Source organism: Mustela erminea, chromosome 9 (genome assembly GCF_009829155.1).
Source record: "Mustela erminea isolate mMusErm1 chromosome 9, mMusErm1.Pri, whole genome shotgun sequence".
Taxonomy (NCBI): Eukaryota; Metazoa; Chordata; class Mammalia; order Carnivora; family Mustelidae; genus Mustela; species Mustela erminea.
Window position 1 is genome coordinate 47156871 of NC_045622.1, and position 22099 is coordinate 47178969.

Below are 22099 nucleotides of genomic sequence, written 5' to 3' on the forward strand. Positions count from 1 at the left end.
AGCGTTTCTTTTCTGCTTTAATTGGCTCTTTGGTGTAAATACCAAGAGTGTCCGCAGAATGAAACATTAGAGAATTGATAGTGCAATTTTTGGAGGCCTTACTTAGGTAAGGCTAAATGTTTGTGTCAAAAATAGGTTTTTGGGACGCCTGGGTGGCACAGTTGGTTAAGCAGCTGCCTTCGGCTCAGGTCATGATCCCAGCGTCCTGGGATCGAGTCCCACATCAGGCTCCTTGCTCCGCGGGGAGCCTGCTTCTTTCTCTGACTCTGCCTTCCACTCTGTCTGCCTTCCACTCTGTCTGCCTGTGCTCGCTCTCGCGTGCGCTCTCTCTCTGACAAATAAATAAAAATCTTAAAAAAAAAAAAAAGGTAAATAATAGAAGAGATGGGAAGGTGATGCAGTTTGTCTAAGTTTTAATAGTGCTGGATTCCTAGTTCATTACTGGTTCCCAAATGTAGCGGAAGAGAAACCCTGCGGATACTTTGTAAAAGTACATAGTTTTAACCTCCACTGCAGAACTATGGAGTTGTTCCTCACGGGTGGAGCCCAGGGATATCTGTGTTACTTAATTCTGGTAATTCTGATGTATCTAGCAAAATGCCTGCCAACAGACCAGCGTATAGAAATGTATATTAATAACCAGCTATGTCACTGAAGTATTGTTTCTCTGAAGTTAGCAGAAGTTGATAGAAAACTTGTAGCTTAGAATTAGTGAGGCAGGATTTTACGTGTGTTAATGTAAAGTAAAATCTGGCCTTTGCTGGTAAAGAGGCATCTTGGTTCAAGGTAGGCCAGAGTGCTAATCCAAGATACACAGGTTAACAGCTTTGTGATGCTGGTTAAGTCTTTAAACAGAGTTTGGTTCTTACTTTAAGAAAACTACAAGATAGATATGAAAGGAGGGGTTTGGGGTTTTGTACAATCGTATAAGTTCTGGGAACTTTTAAGGTATCAAGGACCTGTTATCCCATCTTGAGCTAAGAACGGTGATTCCGGCTACTTCCTCTCTTCTACCTATTAATCTGCTTGCAAAGACTTATTCTTAAAAGTGCTTTTGGAGGCGGGGCGTGGGGGTGCTTATGAGTTGAAGTACTTGTGAAGCCCTGCTGTGGTATCAAAGCTTTTCCATTTCCTTATTCCCTCCAAAGAGTGCTCTCTAAAGTCCTACTGCAAGGGAAGGTGTCAGCACCTAGTTCTTAGGGTGATTGGGACTTAGCCAAAGATTACATAACTGTTTGAGTACACCTAAGGAATGAATGTTCCACAGATCCTTCTCTGTTTCTCCTCAGCCCCATAGTAAATAGAACCCAAGGTAGAAATAGCAAAGACAGCTCATGCCTTTGTGAATTTTGCTCATCCTGTTCCTCCTGCCTGGCTAACCCCTCTTTAAGGTTTACTTGTAAGGTTTACTGTAACTCTTTAAGATTTACTGTCAATCTTTTATAACTAGCCATTTTTTAAAAAAATTATTTAAATTCAGTTAACATATGGTGTTCTGTTAGTTCACAGTAGAGTTCAGTGATTCATCAGTTGCTTATAACACCCAGTGCTCATTGTGTCATGTGTCCTCCTTAATGCCCACCACCCAGTTACCCCATCCCCCCAACTTCCTCCCATCCCGCAACCCTCAGTTTGTTTCCTGTAGTTAAGAGTCTCTTACTGTTTGTCTTCCTCTCTGGTTTTGTTTATTTTACATTTTCCCTTCCCTTCCCCTATCACTGTTTTGTTTCTTAAATAACATATGAGTGAAATCATATGATAATTGCCTTTCTCTGATAGACTTGACTTAGCATAATATCCTCTAGTTCCATCCACATTGCTGCAGATGGTAAGATTTCATCCAGATAGCCATTTTTAACCCTTTATTCTCATCAAGGACCAAATGTCTCTCCTCTCTATTCCGTTATGGATATATCTTGATAGCACATGATTTAAAACCATGGCCTTGATCTTCATTGTATCCACAACACCTAATACAGTTTCTGTTAATCAGCAAATGTCTGCTGAGCACGCAGAGTTGTATTAGGCATTGGGGATTCCATGATGAGCAACAACAGGTGTGGTTCCTGCTGATAGGGACCTTGTAATCTAATGCGGTGGTAGAGTTTTCTACAAGGAGCATTGTAGGCATTACGTAGGCATTGTGGACCATATAGTCACTTAATACTCTTCTTGTATTGAAAACACCCAGAGGTGTAAAAAGGACTGGCTGTTTCTTTTTTATCATTTGAACTTAGAGTTTATATTTAGATAATTCTCATTTTTTTCATTCATAAGTGAATGAGCATGGTTGTGTTGCAGTAAAGCTGTTTAGAACAATAGGAGGTGGTGGCCTTCAGGCTGTGGTTTGCTAACCTGATCCCTGGCCTAGTGGGAAAAGTAAACAGTTAATAATCATATAAATGTGTAAATTTTGAGGTATGGCAAAGTAACGTTCTAGGATCCTGTGGAAAACCCTAACAAGAAAACACCTGGCTTTCTGGTGGAGGAGACATTTGAACTGAACACTGAAGGATAAATATGAGCAGGCAGAGAAAAGGAGAACATTCTTAAATTATTAAGGGAATTAAAGAATTAAGAGTCCTTGAGAGCAGAGGGCCAAATTGAGCACAGTGGGACATGAGATTGCAGCTGTAATCTCTGCAGAGATATCCTGCAGAGATTTGCAGCAGTGTTAGATATTTATTTGGTCTCTCTCTTGTATCAGTGGGAAGCTTCCCTTCATGGAAGAAAGAGGAATTGTGCAGTCATCTGCCTCGCTCTGAGACCATAAGATCTCAGGCAGTTACTTAGCATTTCTGAACCTGTTTTTCTCATCCATAACATGAGAATTTTAAGGATAAATAACAGGGGTGAAAGCAGTATCGTGCCATTCATTCATGTACGTGTGTGTGTGTGTGTGTGTGTGTGTGTATACATATAATCTCCCCTTCCCTGCAGTAAACCCCAAATGAAATACTAAACTTCTAATCAAGGTTGGGTAACTGTGGGTACTAATCATTCCTAATACAATTGCTATTAGAAATATTACTGAAATCTGCCCCTCTTTTTCCCTCATTTTTTTCTTTTCTCTTATTCAAATCTAATGTTGATGCAGAGGGACATTGCTTAACTCTTCTAGATGGCACTCAGAGCCAAAAAGGTTGCTGTCCACTGTACTAATGTGTATGTCCATGTGCGCAAAATTGATCCACCTTTACATCCGATTCCTTTTTTATCTGAGTATTTGAATGAATATAAATATAAAGAACTGGCCATTACTTTTTTATCATTGAATTTAGAGTTTATACTCAAATGCTATTTTTAAATATCTCTTTCCTGCCTACTAGTCCACAAAGTCAGCAAAGGCATCAGTTATGTCTGGTTTTGCACATCATGCCCTGTGCCTGGCATTCGGGTGAAAAAATACATAGGAAATAATGACATTTTCCCTACATCACCTAGCAGAAAAGTAATACCTGAGGTTGCAGCTATGTCTTTTAAGTATTTAGATAAATAAAGTGATTTAGGATAAAAAAAAAAGAGACAGCATAGGGTGACAGAGCATGAGCTTTGGAGTCAGAAGACTTGAGTCTTAATTCTGATTATGCCAATGACTCTAGGTCATTTCTTTTGTAAAACTATAGGTAATACCACCTTGCATTCATAAGATATAAAATATCTGGTATATGGAGTGCCTGGGTGGCTCAATCTGTTTTAAGCATCTGTCTTCAGCCCAAGTCATGATTCTAGGGTCCTGGGATCAAGCCCTGTGTCAGGCTCTCTTGCTCGTTTTCTCAAATAACTTTCTCAAATAAAATCTCCTAAAAAAAAAAAATCTAGTATAGTACCTACTATTCAATTAATAGTTACAATAATTAGCTGTTATTTTATTTAATACATAATAATAGTAATGAAGTTATATGTACACAAAGTTCTGAAGAATACCTTTTAATGAAATTCATCAGTAATATATGGAAAAGGACCATACTCTGTCTAGGTTAAAAAATGGGAATTTATTGAAATGGGACAATTTATCGCAAAAATGAGAAATTTGCTAGGGCCTTTGTGTTGATAGTAGTGTATACCCTAGGATTTAAAATCAAATTTATCGGTTGATTCAGCAGTAAAATATTGTGACTCAGTTATCTGCCAAGCACCGTTCTAGGTACTGAAGGTACAGTGATAAAAAACTCATAGTTTCATGGAACTTACATTTTGGTTCAGAGGAACAAACCAGACAGTTTCAGGTTAGAGCTGAGAACTGTGATGGAAATAAAATGGGTATGTAAGAGAGTGGGCATTCAGAAAGCTACTTTATATGGTGATTTAGGTATAAATAATTACTGGAGCTCTATAAAAGACTTCTTGGCCCCTAGGAGAGTTGGGTGGTTTCTACTCTTCCAGTAATGAGAGACTTGGCAGTAATATCCAAAGCTTGCCCTTTTTTTTAGATTTTATTTGACAGAGAGAGAGTCAGCTACAGAGGAAACACAAGCAGGGGGAGTCAGAGAGGGAGAACCAGGCTTCCCACAGAGCAGGGAGCCCGGCTTGAGGCTCAGTCCCAGGACCAGTCCCAGGACCGTGGGATCACAGCTTAAGCCAAAGGCAAACACCTAATGACTGAGCCACCCAGGCACCCCTAAAGCTTTTTTTTTTTTTTTTAATTATTTATTTGAGAGAGAGAGAGAGAACAATCGGGGGAAAGAGGGAGAGGGACAAGCAGACTCCCCGCTCAGGGAGTCTGATATGGGGCTTGATCCCAGGACCCTGGGATCATGACCTGAGCCAAAGGCAAATGCTTAACCGATTGAGCCGCCCAGGTGCCCCACCCCTAAAGATTTTGATGTATATTATGTTACAACTTTCAACTGACTCCTGACAAAATATATCTGAATATTAAAAGGAGGAAAGGGAATATTTTTGCAGTGGTCGCCATTATAGAATAGAATATAGAATAGAAACTTTTCAGATGAAAGAGAGGGCCACTCAGAAGACTCAGTTTTCTTCCTTGACATTATAGGATTCCTAGGAGCTGGAACTGTGTGCTAAATAGAAGAAATGCCTTAGAAGCTAAAATGTCATGCTTGTGTTGGTTACTACAAGGAAGACACCTGTCTTCTTTTTCAGATTTCTTCACCACCACAACCAAGGAAGGATATGATATGAGGCGAGTGGACATAACTCCTTTAGAACAAAGGAAATTAACTTTTGATACCCATGCACTGGTTCAGGATTTGGAAACTCATGGTAAGAAACGGGTACCTCTTGAAAGAATGTTAACAGTCACAGTAAATTACCTAGTGAAGACAGTATCATTATTATGAACAATTAAGAGTCATTTTAAATACAAGCGCCATCCATACAGTGGAATATTTTTCAGTCAAAAAAAATAGTGTTGAGGAATATTTACTGATAGGAGAAATACTCAGATTAAGTGGGGGAAAAACAAAAAATTACATGTGTAGTATGATTATGTAGAAAAGAAAAACTAGTTTCTAGGCTGATACTAAAGTTCTCATGGAAGTGCAAGGACTATTTAAGAACAGCAAAAAAGAAGACAAACGATTACCAGATACCGAAACAGTAATTTAAATTATGTGATAGTACAGGAATAGAATTAATAGAATGGCATTCAGATACATGTAGACATTTTTAGCAAACAATAAAGAAGGTATTATAAATTAGGGAAGGAAGGGCTATTTAGTAAATTGATAGATTATATGGCTAGATATTTGAAAAAACATTAGATACTCTCATTGAAAAATAAATTACAGATTGATTAAAAGTCAAATATAAAAAAATGAGAGAAAAGCTATTAAAAATGCTAGAATATAGAATATTTTAAGACTTTGAGACTGAGGAAGCAAGACCTAAAACTCAAAAGCAGAAAAGACTGACCAATGTGATTACTGAAATACTTAAATCTGTATATCTAAAGGTATCATTCACAAAGTTAGAAATGTTAGGAACATACATGACAGTGAACCTATTGCTTTAATATACGAAGAGTTCATATGAATCAATAAAAAAATTACAGTAACTTTATAGAAAAATGGGCAAAAGCCATAAATAGCTCACAGAAAAGATAAATAGGCAATAAATATATGTAAAGTTACTTGACTAAAGAAATGCAAATTTAAGGATAAATAATGCAGTGCCATTTCACTTTTTAATGCCAATTATAAAATCAAAACCACTAGCAATATCCAGTGTTGATGGAGGTGTAAGGAAATGGATCAGTGGGAATTAAAATTACAGAGTGCTATTAGAGAATAACCTACTCTGAAATTTTTAATTGTAACCTTATTTTAACAATAATTTGATGAGGAAAGTTATTCTAGCTGTTCAGGTTGATAAAGATATACATTTTTACAAAAACATAAATACTTATTTGCTGTTTACAGGATTTGACAAAGCACAAGCAGAAACAATTGTATCAGCATTAACTACTTTATCAAATATCAGCCTGGATAGTATCTACAAGGAGATGGTTACTCGAACTCAACAGGTAATATTTTCATTATTATCATTTCTGACAGTTTCATTGGACAGTCTTTTTTATACTGCATCTCTGACTACCCACCCACCTCCTGAACATACACCTACATCTTCCTTACACTCTACAAGGGAACCAGAGAACAGGAAGCAAAACTCTTTGGTAAAGTCAGTATCTAAAGAGATTGCAAAGTTAGAAGAGTCATAATAAAATTATGGTAGCACAGAGAATGAGATTTTGTCAAATGTTTTGTTATATGAGAAAATGATATATTATTTGAATTATATGAAGTGGTGATGGTAGATTGTGAAATAACTTTTTCCCCATAGAAAACCTACCACAGTACAAAAGCCAACTTAAAAGATAAAAACATTTTACTGTAGTCATGTGTGTTCTGGTTAATCTTCACAAACTTAAAAAGCTGGAAGGGACATAAACATGGCTGGGAACAATTTTGTTAATATGCTTTAATTTGGATACATAAATCCTTAAGGTCAAATAATGCTGTTTACTAAGAATTTAGGATGAGAGATGCCCAGAGCTGTGGATTTCTCATGTATTATTTTATGTAATTCCTCTGGCAGTCTTGAGAAGTAGGTAGAATTATTCTACTTTGCCACTGAAGAGTGAATCACGTTGAGTAATTTTTGAGAGCTGTCACTGTGGTGCTATGGAGAAAAAGCAATAATTTTATATAAAGCATAGAATAAGCTAAATGAGCTTAACTGTAGAATAATTCATAAAATTCATAATAATTCATGAATTCACTGTGTTTAAGAATTTGTTTTCTTCCTATAATTTTGTATTTACATAAAAGATATATATTTTATATATATCCTCACCCCTTTGGAGTTGACAGATATTTTTACTTAGGAATTAAGATTTGTCTTCCTTTTTTATTCCTCCTTTCCCAGGTGATGTGCTGTTAAAAGTATGGTTTACAATTTGCAGAAATACTTTTTAACATTATAGAAATATGACTGATATACAATGTTGTATTAGTTTCAAGTGTACAAAGTAGTGATTTGGCAATTCTCTACATTACTGAGTGCTAACCCATGATATATGTAGTCACTATCTGTCACTATACGATGTTTTCCAATGTTTTTCCAATGTTTTACAATGTTTTCCAATGTTTTTACAATGTTTTTACAATGAATGTTATTGACTATTCTAGGATTTATTTATTTTATAACTGGAACTTTATACCTCTTAATTCTCTTTTCTTATATATTTTGCATACTATCTCTTTATTGGACATGTCATTTGCAGATATCTTCTCCTATTCAGTATGTTGTCTTTTAGTTTTGTTGACTGCGGTGCAAAAGCTTTTTACTTTGATATAATCCCAATAGTTTATTTTTATTTCTATTTCCCTTATTTATTTATTTATTTTATTCCCTTATTTTATTTCTATTTCACCCATCACTCCACTACCACCCCCCTCTAGCAAAGACTAGTTTTCTGTATTTACAAGTCTGTTTCTGCCTTTTTGTTTGTTTTTTTTAGATTCTACATATAAATGAAATTATATAGTGTTTTTCTTTCTCTGACATATTTCACTTAGCATTGTGCTCTACCTCCATGTTGCTATCAATGGCAAGATTTCATTCTTTTTTATGGCTGAATAATCTTCGTGTGTGTGTGTGTATCTTTATATATCACCACATCATCTTTATCCATTCATCAATTGATGGACACTTGGGCTGCTTCTGTAATTTGGCTATTATAAATAATACTGCAATAAACATAATGGCACATGTATCCCTTTGAGTAAGTATTTTTGTATTTTGGGGGTTAAATGCTCAGTAGTGTGATTACTGGTTCATAGGGTAGTTCTATTTTTCATTTTTTGAGGAACTCCATACTGTTTTCCATCATGGATGCACCAGTCTGCATTCTACCAACACTGCGGAAATGTTCCTTTTTTCTTCACATGCGCACCAACATTTGTTGTTTCTTGATTTTAACTATTTACAACAGGTATGAGGTGATATCTCATTGTCTTTTGATTTGCATTTTCCTGGTGATAAATGATGTTGATTAGTCATCTTTTCATGTGCCTTGTGGCCATCTGCATATCTTCCCTGGAGATATGTCTGTCATGTTTTCTGCCTATGTCTTAATTGGATTATTTGGTTTTGGGGGGTGTTCAGCTGTCTAAGTTCTTATATATTTTGCATATTAACTCTTTATTGGACATGTCATTTGCAGATATCTTCTCCTATTCAGTATGTTGTCTTTTAGTTTTGTTGACTGTTTGCGGTGCAGAAGCTTTTTACTTTGATATAATCCCAATAGTTTATTTTTATTTCTATTTCCCTTGCCTTAGAAGACTTATTTTAAAAATGTTGCTACTGCCAGTGTCAGAGAAGTTACTGCTTGTGCTCTCTTCTAGGACTTTATAGTTTGAGGTCTTACATTTAAGTGTTTAATCCATTTTGAGTTTGTTTTTGGTATGGTGTAAGAAAGTGGTCCATTTTCATTCTTTTGCATGTAGCTGTCTGGTTTTCCCAGCACCCTTTGTTGAAGAGGCTGTCTTTTTCCCATTGCATATTGTCTCCTGCTTTATTGAAGATTAGTTGACCATGTAATTGTGGGTTTATTTCTGGCTTTCTGTTCTGTTTTTGTGCCACTACCATACTGCTTTGATTACTGCAGCTTTGTTAATATAACTTGAAATCTGGAATTGTGTACCTCCAGTTTTGTTTTGTTTTTTTCAAGATTGCTTTGACAATTCAAGGTCTTTTGTGATTCCATGCAAATTTTTGGATTGTTTGTCCTAGTACTGTGCAAAACGCTATTGGATAGGAGTTGCATTAAACGTATAGATTGCTGTGGGTAGTATAGACTTTTTAACAATATTTATTCTTCCGGGCGCCTGGGTGGCTCAGTGGGTTAAGCCACTGCCTTCGGCTCAGGTCATGATCTCAGGTTCCTGGGATCGAGTCCCACATCGGGCTCTCTGCTCAGCAGGGAGTCTGCTTCCCTCTCTCTCTCTGCCTGCCTCTCCATCTACTTGTGATTTCTCTCTGTCAAATAAATAAATAAATAAAATCTTAAAAAAAAAAAAAAATTTATTCTTCCAATTCATGACCATGGAATATCTCTGCGTTTCTTTTTTTTTTTTCAAGATTTTATTTATTTGAGAGCGAGCTGGGGAAGGAGCATGATGAGCTGGGGGAGTGGCAGAGGGAGAGGGAAAAGCAGAGTCCTTGGTGAGAAGGGACCCCAGTGCAGAACTCCATCCCAGAACCCTGGGATCATGACCTGAGCCTAGGCAGATGCTTAACCAACGGAGACACCCGGGCGCCCCTATCTTTGCATTTCTGTGTGTTGTCTTGAATTTCTTTCATCAGTGTTTTAGAGTTTTCAGAGTACAGGTCTTTTACTTCCTTGGTTAAGTTTATTCTTAGGTACTTTATTATATTTGGTACAACTGTAAATGGGACTATTTTCTTCATTTCTCTTTCTCCTGTTTCATTATTAGTGTATGGAAGTACAACAGGTTTTTGTACGTTGATTTTTTTATCCTACAACTTTACTAAATTCATTTATCAGTTTTAGTGGTTTAGGGTTTTCTATATATATAGATAGATATCTATATAGATAGTACATATAGTATATATATATGTATACTAGTACTAGTACATATAGTGTGTGTGTGTATGTATATATATATGGTATGTTACCTACGGATAGTGAAAGGTTTCCTTTTCCCTTAACAATTTGCATGCCTTTTATTCCTTTTTGTTGTCTTGATTGCTGTAGCTAGGACTATATTGAATAAAAGTGGTGAGAGTGGACATCCTTGTTTTTTCTTCACCTTACAGAAAATGCTCTTTTTCCCCCCTGATTATGATGTTGGCTGTGGGTTTTTCATAAATGTCTTTATTATGTTGAGGTATGTTTCCTCTAGACCTGCTTTGTTGAAGTTTTTTATCATGAATGGGTGTTGTACTTTGTCTTTGTGCTTTGTGCTTTTTCTGTATCAAAAGGATAATATGATTTTTATCCTTTCTGTTATTGTGAGGTTATCACATTGATTGATACGAAAATATTGGACCATCCTGTATCCCAGAAATAATGGTGGTAAATGATTTTTTAATATGTTATTGGATTCATTTTTCTAGTTGTTTTTTTTTTTAAGATTTTATTTATTTATTCGACAGAGAGAGATCACAAGTAGGCAGAGAGGCAGGCAGAGAGAGAGGAAGGGAAGCAGGCTCCCTGCTGAGCAGAGAGCCCAATGCGGGGCTCGATCCTAGGACCCTGAGCTCATAACCCTAGCCGAAGGCAGAGGCTTTAACCCACCGAGCCTCCCAGGTGCCCTGCTAGTATTTTTGTTGAAGATTTTTGTATCTGTGTTCATTGGAGATACTGGCCTATAATTCTCTTTGTGGTGTCTTTACTTTTAGTATCAGGGTAGTGCTGGCCTCATAGAATGAATTTGGAAGTTTTCCTTCCTCTTTTATTTTTTGGAATAGTTTGAGAAGAGTAGTATTAACTCGCCTTCTCATATTTGGTAGAATTCATCTGTGAAGCCATCTGATCCTGGACTTCTGTTCACTGGAGCCACCAGTGATTGTCTCTCTGTCAAATAAATACATTTTTTAAATCTTTTATTAACATATAATGTATTATTAGCCCCAGGGGTACAGGTCTGTAAATCGTCAGGTTTACACACTTCACAGTACTTACCATAGCACATACCCTCCCCAATGTACATAACCCAATCGCAAATAAATCCATTTTTAAAAAATTTTTTTTAAAAAAATGCTTAACCAGATGAGCCACCCAGGCTCCCCAGTGGTAGGTCTTTTTTTAATTCAAGAGTGGGAATTGACCAATGAAATGTAATTTTACTTATGAAAAATTAGGGACACAGATTTTTTTTTTTTCTTAGCCCAAACTGAAGAGGTTACCACCCCTTTAGCAACTGTATTAGGAGATACAGACGAAGGCGTTATTTTTGCTGGCCAATACCAGTGTAAAGGAAAGGATGTCAGATACTTATCTTCCTCATAAATTACATTTAGAGTCTGTAGCATCTTTTAGTTTTGCAGCATTGTCAGTAGTCAGGAGCACTTGGTCCCTGTCCACAGGACTCAAAGGCTATCTTCCTCTCTTATGTTACCTGTTATGATACCCTGTCACTAGGTTCTAGACTGTGACTGACATGTTCTTTTGAATTGGGATCCAGGAAGACTTCTTAAACCTGCTGATGATAGGTTTGACCATAAGACATTACAGAGAGATTTACTGTAGCTTGGTCATACCAGCATAAGACAACAGGGAATCAGCAGAAGATTGTACACTAAAAGAATTCCAAGAAGCTTGTAAGGTTTTTTCTGAGGCGCCTATGATGTATGTCCACAAAGTGAGTGCCTTGATCATTGGAGGTAGAGGAAAGTATACCCTAAGTGAGAAATACATTTTTTTAAAATTATGTTTTGTTTTTACTTTGAGGGTATGAGCCTTGCAGCAGGGAAAGGCTTTAACTCATCCAGAAAACACACATACAAGAACAAGAACATTGATAGCACATACTAAGTGGCCACAGAAGTCTGGCTGCTGGTATTCAGAAGGTCCAAAAGGAGATCTGAGGCGTCTGAGAACAAACAAAAACAATTTTTCCAGTGATTGTGGACCAGACAGGTCAGACCCTGCTGGTAGACTGTTCTTGTAGTTTTCCACAAGTCTTCACGCCAGTACCTATTTGTAATTTGAGTCATCTAAATGTACTACCATGGGTGAAGGTATGCAAAAAATAGAAGATGGAATTTGTCAGGGAGCCAGGAAGAACCAAGCCTCTGTCTTAAGCTTCCCCATATGCCTGACTCTTTATTCAGTTTATAACCATTGCTTACCCATTTTAATTTTTCTGATTAAGGAGTACACTGTCACCATGTTACAAGGACGTTAGGAGCGCAAAAGTCTGGCAGTGAGGTGCCAATTTTGCAGAAGCAGAATGGACATTGTCTACATGTACCACAATTTTACAAATACAGTATAAAGAAGGCTTCATATTATTTATTTGACAATGCTTTCCATGTAATTTGCATGTCAAATAAGCCTGATTGGTTTCACAAATCCTTTGGAATATGCCAGGTCAAAAAGACTTCATTTAGAATTTGATTTGGAAAAGTTTGTCAAAAATATCAAAAAAGATTTTTTAAAATTATTTATTTTGGAGAGAGAGCGAGTGAGCTTGCAAGCGTGGGGAGAGGGGCAGAAGGAAAGAGACTCTACAAGCAGACTCCATGCTGAGCACAGAGCCGGACATGGGGCTGATTCCACAGCCCTGACATCATGACTTGAGCTGAGATCAAGAGTCAGACACTTAACTGAGCCATTCAGGTGCCCCAAAAATGTCAAAAAAGATTCTAAAGCACTCGCATGAGTAAGAGATCATTATGAAATTTAAGATTTAGAAGAGAAAGGAACTTTGACAGTCTTAAAAATAAGACCAAAAGTCCAAGAAAACGTTGTCCCTTTAATAGAAAGCTAAATTCCAATCTCGCACCAGCTAACTTTTCATATTGAAAGTTATTTTTTTAATAAATTTATGTTAATCTTAAGCAGTTTGACTACACATTAAAATTCCTTTTTAATGATTCCTTTTTTGGGATGTCTGGATGGCTCAGTGGCTTAAGCCTCTGCCTTCGGATCAGGTCATGATCTCAGGGTCCTGGGATCAAGCCCTACATAGGGCTCTCTGCTCAGCAGGGAGCCTGCTTCCTCCTGACTACTTCTCTGCCTACTTGTGATCTCTCTCTTTGTCAAATAAATAAATAAAATATATTTTTTTATTCCTTTTTCATAAACCTTTTATAATTATTTTTTCTACACCCTAGTTCTATCCAGTGTTTAATAATTAATGGTTTAGTATTTTGTCGTATTTGGAAATGATCTAGATATTTAATGAATTTAACTCATCATTTAACTTAAAACTTTAAGATTTTACACTACCAAAAAGAATTGGGGAGACTCTTTAAAAAGGTTATCTAAAACTTTTATTTACTTGTTCTTAACAATTATATTTAAATTACTTATAAAAACTTCATTAAATCTTAGAAAAAGTCAGCCATTATCCGAAGCTATTATTTTTTGTATGATATCTTCTTGAGGTGGCAAACAGTCTAACAGCCTCTAAATGCTCGACTTCTGTCCAACAATTTTTGTGGCTCTTTGGCCTTCTAGATACGTGCTAGCAAGAGCCTTTATTTACATAAAACAAGAAAACGTTGCACCTGAACATACTAGAAGTACTCTGACCTGGCCACAAGGCCCTGTGTATACCATCAGCAATTCACATAGAACCTAGCTGGGGTTTTCCACACGGGGAATTGTTGTCTGAAGGCCTTGGCTCCTAGAAGACCCTTCTGCTGGCTCAACTGGGCTCCAGCATAACCATCTGCCATCTCAAGCTGACCTGCCCAGTAAAGGAAAGCCAATTAGGTCAGGAGCTAAATGGAAAAACACAAAAGAGAGAGAGAGAGAGAGCACATAGAGGTCAAAAACAAGAGGAAATTACCACAGCCCTCAGAAACAGCAGGAAACACTGAACTCAAAGGGTTTGTGGGTACCATGTCTCTGTTTCTCATTCTCCTTGAATGCTGCCAGAAGTTTGCTTTGCTTTCCCTCACTGCCCACCAAAAGGCTAAATAGCAAAAATTCAAACCAGTAATTTTTTTTTTTTTTTTAAAGTAAGCTCTGTGCCCAATGTGAGGCTTGAACTCATGACCCCAAGATTAGGAGTTACATATTCTACCAACTGAGACAGCCAGGCACTCCTCAACCAAGCAGATTTAAAGATCGACTTAGCTTTATTAAATGATTCACAAATCTGACAACAGCTCATCTGGCAAGTACAGTGTGGCTCTGAGGAGTTGTACAAAGTGAAAGGTTTTTATAGGCGGGTAGGGCAAGAAAGTTATTAGCAAAAGAAAAATTGTTGCTTAGGGGAAAAGCAGAGAGTCTTAGGCAGAGAGCATCATCTTTCCTTTGGGGGATGGAGTGTGCCCATGTGGCAGACTCATTGACACTGGTCCAGAAATTCCTAACCAGATTGTTTTTTCCTTCATTGTATATTTTTGACATTCTTTGTTATAGATTAATTTACCACATAAGCGTGGGTGGCTCAGCGGGTTAAAGCCTCGTCCTTCCGCTCAGGTCATGATCTTGGGGTCCTGGGATCGAACCCCACATCAGCCTTTCTGCTCAGTGGGAATCCTGCTCCCCACACCCCCGCCTGCCTCTCTGCCTACTTGTGATATCTCTCTGTCAAATAAATAAAATCTTTAAAATATTTCTTTAAAAATTTACCATATAAGGATGGGTTTATTTTGGGGCTTTCTACTCTCTTGTGTTATCTGTGTGTGTTTTTGTGCCAGTACCAGGTTATTTTTATCACAGTAGCTTAATAGTATATCTTGAAATCTGGAATCGTGACACCTCCAGCTTTGTTCATTCTCAAAATTGCTACCGCTATTTGAAGTTCTTTGTCATTCTGTACAATTTTACAATTATTTATTCCAGTTCTGTGAAAGATGCAGTTGGATTTATTAACTCCTTGGTTAAGTTTAGTCCTAGGCATTTTATTCTTTTTGGTGCAATTGTAAATGGAATTGTTTATTTCTCTGCCACTTTGTTACTAGTGTATAGAAATGCACCTGATTTCTGGGTAATAATTTTCTGTCTTGCAACTCTACTGAATTCACTTATTATTCCTCATAGAGGTTTTTTGGCGGTGTTTCGGGCTTAGGATTTTCTGGGTGTAGTTTAGGATTTTCTTTGTATAGTTTCATCTACAGAGAGTGACAGTTGTACTTCTTCTTCAGCACTTCTCTGCCTTTTCTTTTTGTTGCCTGATAGCTGTGGCTAGGGCTTCCAGTACTGTGTTGAATGGAACTGGTAAGAGTGGACATCTTCATTTTTTCCTGATCTTAGAGGAAAAAGCTCTCCATTATTCACCGCTGTGTATGACGTTAGCTGTCATATATGGCTTTTATTATGTTTTTTATGTGCTCCCTCTACACCCACTTTGTTGAGAGTTTTTATCATGGGTAGATAATATAATTTGTCAAATGCCTTTCTTTGCATCTATTAAGATGATGTGGTTTTTATCCTTCCTCTTATTAATGAGATGTACCACATTGACTGGTTTGTGAATACTGAGCCATCCTTGCATCCCAGGAATAAATTAAACTTAATCGTGGTAAATGATCTTCCTGCTGTATTGTTGAATTCAGTTTGCCAATATTTTTTGAGAACTTTGCATCTGTGTTTATCATTGATACAGGCCTGTTTCCTTTTTTTGTAGTGTTTTTGACTGGTTTTGGTATGAGGGTAATGCTGGCCTCATAGAATGGATTTGGAAGCTTACTCTTTTTTTTTTTTTGGAATATTTTTTGGAATATTTTGAGGAGAACTGGTGTTAAACTCTTGCTTAAATGTTTGATAGAATTCACCTGTGACTCTATCTGGTCCTGGACTTTTGTTTGTTGGGGTTTTTTGATCATCAGTTCAATTTCGTTACTAGTAATGGGTCTCTTCAGATTTTCTATTTCTTTGTGATTCAGTTTTGACAGTTTATGTATTTCTAGAAATTTATGTATTTCTTGTAGGTTGGCCATTTTGCTGGCATGTAACTTTGTAGTATTCTGTTCTGATCTTTTGTATTTCTGTGGTGTCAGTTGTTGCTTACCCTCTTTCATTTTTATATTTGTGTCCTCCTTTTTTTCTTGATAAGTCAGGCTAAAAGTTTATCACTTTTATCTTTTCAAAGAACTGGCTCTTGGTTTCATTATTCTATTTCTTTTGGGGGTTTTAGTCTCCATTTCATTTATTTCTACTCATCTTTATTTTCTTCCTTCTACTGATTTGGGGTTTATTCTCTTCTTTTTCTAGTTTCTTTACATGTAGGGTTAGATTATTTATTTGAAATTTTTTGTGTTTCTTGAGGTAGGGTTGTTAAACTATGCATTTCCTTCTTAGAACTGCTTTCACTGTGTCCCCAAGGATTTTAAACCATTGTGTTCATTTTCATTTGTCTCCTTGTATTTTTTTTATTTTCTCTTTGATTTCTTCATTGACCCATTGGTTGTTTCACAGCATGTGGTTAACCTCTATTTATTTGTTTCTTACACTTTTATTCTTGTGATTTATTTCTAGTTTTCGTATGTTGTGGTTGGAAAAGATTACTGTGAATTGTCTTATTAAATTTAGTGAGACTTGTTTTGTGGCCTCACATGCGATCTGTTCTGGAAAATGTAATGTGTTCCCTTAAAAAGAATGGATAATCTGTTGTTTGGGGGTATGTATCTTTTAAGTCCCTCTGGTCTAATATGTTCGCCGAAAAACTACTGTTGCCTTATTTATTTTCATTCTTTATGATCTATCTGTTGTTCTAAGTGGGGTATTAAAGTCTCCCAGGATTGTATTACTGTCACTTTCTCCCTTCATCTATTAATATTTGTTTTATGTATTAGTAGGTGCTCCAGTGTTGGGTACATAGATATTTATAATTATTATAACCTCTTGTTAGATTGATCCCTTTATTATAATGTAATGCCCTTGTTTGTCTCTTGTTACAGTCCTTTTTTTATTTTTTTATGATTTTATTTATTTATTTGACAGAGATCACAAGTAGGCAGAGAGGCGGGCAGAGAGAGGAGGAAGCAGGCTTCATACTGAGCAGAAAGCCCGACATGAGGCTCTATCCCAGGAGCCTGGGATTATGATCTGAGCTGAAGGCAGGGGCTTTAACCCACTGAGCCACCCAGGTGCCCCTACAGTCTTTATTTTAAAGTCTATTTTTATTGATTTAATTATTGCTACTCTGGTTTGCTCCCCCCCATCAATTTGCATAGAGTATCTTTTTCTATCCCTTCACTTTAAGTCTATGTTTCTTTAGTACTGAAGTGAGTTTCTTATAAACTGCACTTAGATAGGTCTTATTTTTTTTAATCCAATCTGTCACCCTGTCTTTTTTTTTTTTTCTTCTCAGCGTAACAGTATTCTTTGTTTTTGCACCACACCCAGGGCTTCATGCAATCTGTGCCCTCTCTAATACCCACCATCTGGTTCCCCCAACCTCCCACACCTCGCCCCTTCAAGACCCTCAGATTGTTTTTCAGAGTCCATAGTCTCTCATGTTCACCTCCCCTTCCAATTTCCCTCAACTCCCTTCTCTCTAACTCCCCTTGTCCTCCATGCTATTTGTTATACTCCACAAATAAGTGAAACCATATGATAATTGACTCTGCTTGACTTATTTCACTCAGCATAATCTCTTCCAGTCCCGTCCATGTTGCTACAAATGTTGGGTATTCATCCTTTCTGATGGAAGCATAATACTCCATAGTGTATATGGACCACATCTTCCTTATCCATTTGTCCATTGAAGGGCATCTTGGTTCTTTCCACAGTTTGGTGACCCTGTGTCTTTTGATTGAAACTCTTAGACCATTTCATTTAATTATTTGATATATATGTTCTTTTTGCCATTTTGATGCTTTTGTATTTCTTCTCCATTTCTTTCTTGGTCTCTTGCTCTCACTCCTTGTGATTGATGACTTTCTTTAGTGTTTTGCTTAGCTTTCTTTCTCTTTATTTTTTGTGTATCTCTTACAGGTTTTAGGTTTGTGGTTGCCATAAGGTTCATATATGACATCCTAAGTATTTAGCAGTCTGTATTAAGTTGATGGTTACTTAAGTTCAAACACATTCTAAAAGAAACTTCATTTTTTATCTCCTGCTTCCATACTTTATGTATATGTTGTCATATTTTATATCTTTTTAGTTTGTGAGTCCGCTTAACTGTTTTGTTTTTTTTAATATTTTATTTATTTATTTGACAGACACAGATCACAAGTAGGCAAAGAAGCAGGCACAGAGAGAGGAGGAAGCAGGCTCCCTGCTGAGCAGAGAGCCCAGTGTTGGGCTCGATCCCAGGACCCTGGGATCATGACCTGAGCCAAAGGCAGAGGCTTTAACCCACTGAGCCACCCAGCCGCCCCACGCTTAACTGATTTTTAAATATAATGGGCTTTACTATTTCTATCTTTTAATCTTCAAGCGTACTTTTTAAGTGTTTACTACCTTTAACCCATGGAAGTTTTCATTTCATAATTTTCTTCTAATTATGGCCTCTTCCCCTCAAAGAAATCATTTGTATTTTTTTTAATTTTTTATTTTTTTATAAACATATAATGTATTATTAGCCCCAGGGGTATAGGTCTGTGAATCGCCATTTGTATTTTTTTTATAAGGCCTCTAAAGGTGATGAACTTTTTAAAACTTTGTTTTTCTGGAAAATTCATCAGTTTTGAATGATGGTGGAGTATTCAGGTTGTAGATTTTTACAACTTTAAGCACTTTGAATAAATCATATTGTCCCCTTCTGGCCTGTATAGTTTCTGCAGGGAAATCAGCTGAGAGTCTGAGATTTCCTTTGTATGTAACTCACTGCTTCTCTCTTTCTGGTTTTTAAACCTCTCCCCTTTATCTTTGACATTTTAATTACTATTTGTGGTGTGGACTTCGTTGGGCTCATCTTTAGTGCTTCTCTACACTTCTTGAACCTAGAGGTCTGTCTCCTTCCCCGGGTAAGAAAGGTTTTCATCTGTCATTTCTTCAAATAACTTATCTGCCTGCACCCTTCCCTTTCTTCTTCTCAGACCCCTATAATGCAAATGTTTTTTCACTTGATGTTGTCCAGGAGATCCCTTAACCTTTCTTTTTTTTTTTTAATTTTTTAACTGTTCAGCTTGGGTTCTTCCCATTGCCCTCTTTTCCATTTCACTAATCTGTTCTTTTCTATCCTCTTATCTGTTGATTCCCTTTAGTTCATCTTTCATTTCAGATATTGTGTTCTTCAACTCTGATGCATTCTTGTTAAATTTTCTTTGTTCAAGTTCTCAGTAAGTTTATCAACCCCATTGTCCAATCCAGTGAGCATCTTTATGTCCATAATTTTGAACTATTTATCAGGCATATTTCTTATTTCCATTCTATTTAGTCCTGTTTCCAAGGTTTTGGTTTTGTTTGAAGTAGACTCCTTTGTCTCCTCCTCTTGCTTTTTTTCTGTGAATTATATGCAACAGCTGCTTTTCCAAAGTAGAATGATACTGTGTAGTCATTGCCTGTGGAGAATGTGTGCCTGGTGACTTTAGCTGGCTTTCTGAATGTGTGGATGTCATGGACTTGGGTCCTGGGGCACTTCCTGTTAGGGCCACTTGGGTGGGATGTACAGAACCAAAGCACGTACAGGCCAGGACAGTCTCACGCCTCTCCACATAGAGTGCCCCCTGGCCAGACAGCTGGTGCTATAGTAGGTATTATCTGGAGACATTCCCAGGGTTTTTGCCTCCCTGGTAAGACAGTTGAAGCTGAAGAGGTTTCATTCTGGGCAGCTTGGGGCTCTCCATGGAGCTAGTGCCCTGGGCAGGACAACTTGAGTTTTACTGAGCATGGACCAGGGCTTCCCAAGACCCTTCATGCAGGTGGCACCCTGGTTGGGTGTGAGTTAATTTGGAAGGGCCTGGGATGCTCTGAACCGGGGGTGTCCTGGCAAGTTATCTGGAGGTGAAGTGGTGGGGGTCTGGATTATTCTGGGGTGCTTTGCGCTTGTGTCACCTTTGTGAGTCAGCTGTTGGGAACACTGACCATGGGTGTTCTGCTGTGGTCTCCATTGGGGCCACCTTCACGGACACTGTGTTGGTTTGGGTCAGGGGCCTGGTGCTGCTGAAGTAGTAAGCTGGCTATAGACCTACTTGTATGTGTGCTCTCAGGGTGGACAGGGAAGACAGTGATGCTCACCAGCCCCTCACAAGCCCCTACACTGCTTGGCAGAGTTCTGGGGCAGGATCTTTTATATTCTAGTTACCCTTTGAAACCTCATTGTTTTTTCTGTATCCCAGGGCAGACAGATCTGCTCATAGTCCTTCAGTATTATCCCCTCCACTGTGGTTCTCAGTGTCAGGTTTGGGGGTTCCTTCATGACTGTGTTTCTGTCTCTCTCTTGCCTTTTTGTATATGATTTATCTTTTGCTGTGCAGAAGCTATTTGGTTAGCCCTTTATTGTTCTTCAGGAGGAAATAGGTATAATTTGTTGGAGGAGCTGAGTTCAGGAGCGGAGTTCAGGGTCTTCCTATGTGGCAACCTTGGACTAGAACTTTTCATTTTGGTTTGGTTTTGTTTAGTTAGCCAAGCAACATTATACCTTGTAGCATAACAACGGATTCTTCTAAGTTTCATCAATACAATTCTGTGGAAGGTGATGACATTCATTATCACTGTTATTTTAATTTTGCTTTCCAGGAAATAACAGTACAACAACTAATGTCTCATTTGGACTCCATCAGGAAAGACATGGTCATCCTAGAAAAAAGTGAATTTGCAAATCTGAGAGCAGAGAATCAGGTGATACAGGTTTTGGGTCATTACTAATAAAATAACTGATTTCACATGTATTCCACTTGGTGAGGAGTAGGACCAAATAATGATTTTATGTGGTCATAGATCAAAGTATATTACATGTTTAACTGTAACTAAGTTTCTATGTATAAATCAGTTTCTTGAACAAAGATTAAGGGTTGTACCTTACACGTATACAAGTCATATGGAAGGGAAAATCTTTGAGCTCTTTATTATGTAAAATTTCTCATACAGCTCAATATAATGTTCTTGGAATTTAATGGGACATTTTCCATTTTACATGATTCTGTGCTAACTTTTGTCAGTTAAAACTTTATACTTCAGTTGGAATTTTGTTTACTAGCTTAAATATTTTTAAATTTAGAATATCAGTCATGGTTTAAAAGTAAAGTAAGAATACTTTTTTTGACTGTTCATAAGAATTTTTTGAATATGATGAAATATTTTCCTTTTTTGTGTAGTTATACTTAATCCTTGATTAGAAATGTATAGATATCGTCCAGTTTTTGCTATTGCAGGGTTTCAGATTTGTTGAATAAATTATGCTGTAGATGTTTGATGTAATGGCAATTGCATGTGATTTTCTTTATACCTAGAAAATGAAAACTGAATTGGAACAAGTTAAGCAACAACTGATCGTAAGTACTTAAGCACTTGAGAATATTTTACTAATTTCAGAACAAACATTATGAGATTTCTTAATATTTTCGTTTTCTTTAAAGAATGAAACCAGTCAAATCAGAGCAGACAATAAACTGGACATCAACCTAGAAAGGAGCAGAGTAACTGATATGGTAATGTGCTTCTAAATGTGCCTTCTTGGTAACTTAATTCCTTTAGCCTCTTTTTTTTAACCTCCTGATTGATCATATCCTTTAGTTTACAGATCAAGAAAAGAAACTGATGGAAGCAACCACAGAATTTACCAGCAAGGTAAACTAGTATGTAAAAATGTCTTTTATCCATTCTCATGTATAACTCCTTATATGTGTTGTACCTGAACTGTGATCTCTGTCAGAATCTAGCTTTCCTGGTAACATATTTTATAACTAAATTATTTCTATAAACAAAAGATCTATTTTTTGAAAGACAAGGATTCACAACTAGCATTTTAAATGAAGGCAGAGGCTAACAGTAACTATCTATCGAATGCTTATTATGTATTAAATACTGTTTTGC

The 22099-nt window shown here is 37.0% G+C and overlaps 1 protein-coding gene across 1 annotated transcript in view; it reads left to right on the top strand.

Moving 5' to 3' along the window:
• CCDC90B (coiled-coil domain containing 90B) overlaps positions 1 to 22099 on the top strand; it is a 38935-nt gene that overhangs the window by 2064 nt on the left and 14772 nt on the right. The window contains exons 2-7 of the mRNA XM_032359667.1: positions 5110 to 5229; positions 6387 to 6490; positions 20804 to 20905; positions 21517 to 21558; positions 21643 to 21714; positions 21800 to 21853. Of these exons, the coding sequence (XP_032215558.1) occupies positions 5110 to 5229; positions 6387 to 6490; positions 20804 to 20905; positions 21517 to 21558; positions 21643 to 21714; positions 21800 to 21853 (494 nt within the window). The remainder of the gene's footprint in view (positions 1 to 5109; positions 5230 to 6386; positions 6491 to 20803; positions 20906 to 21516; positions 21559 to 21642; positions 21715 to 21799; positions 21854 to 22099) is intronic.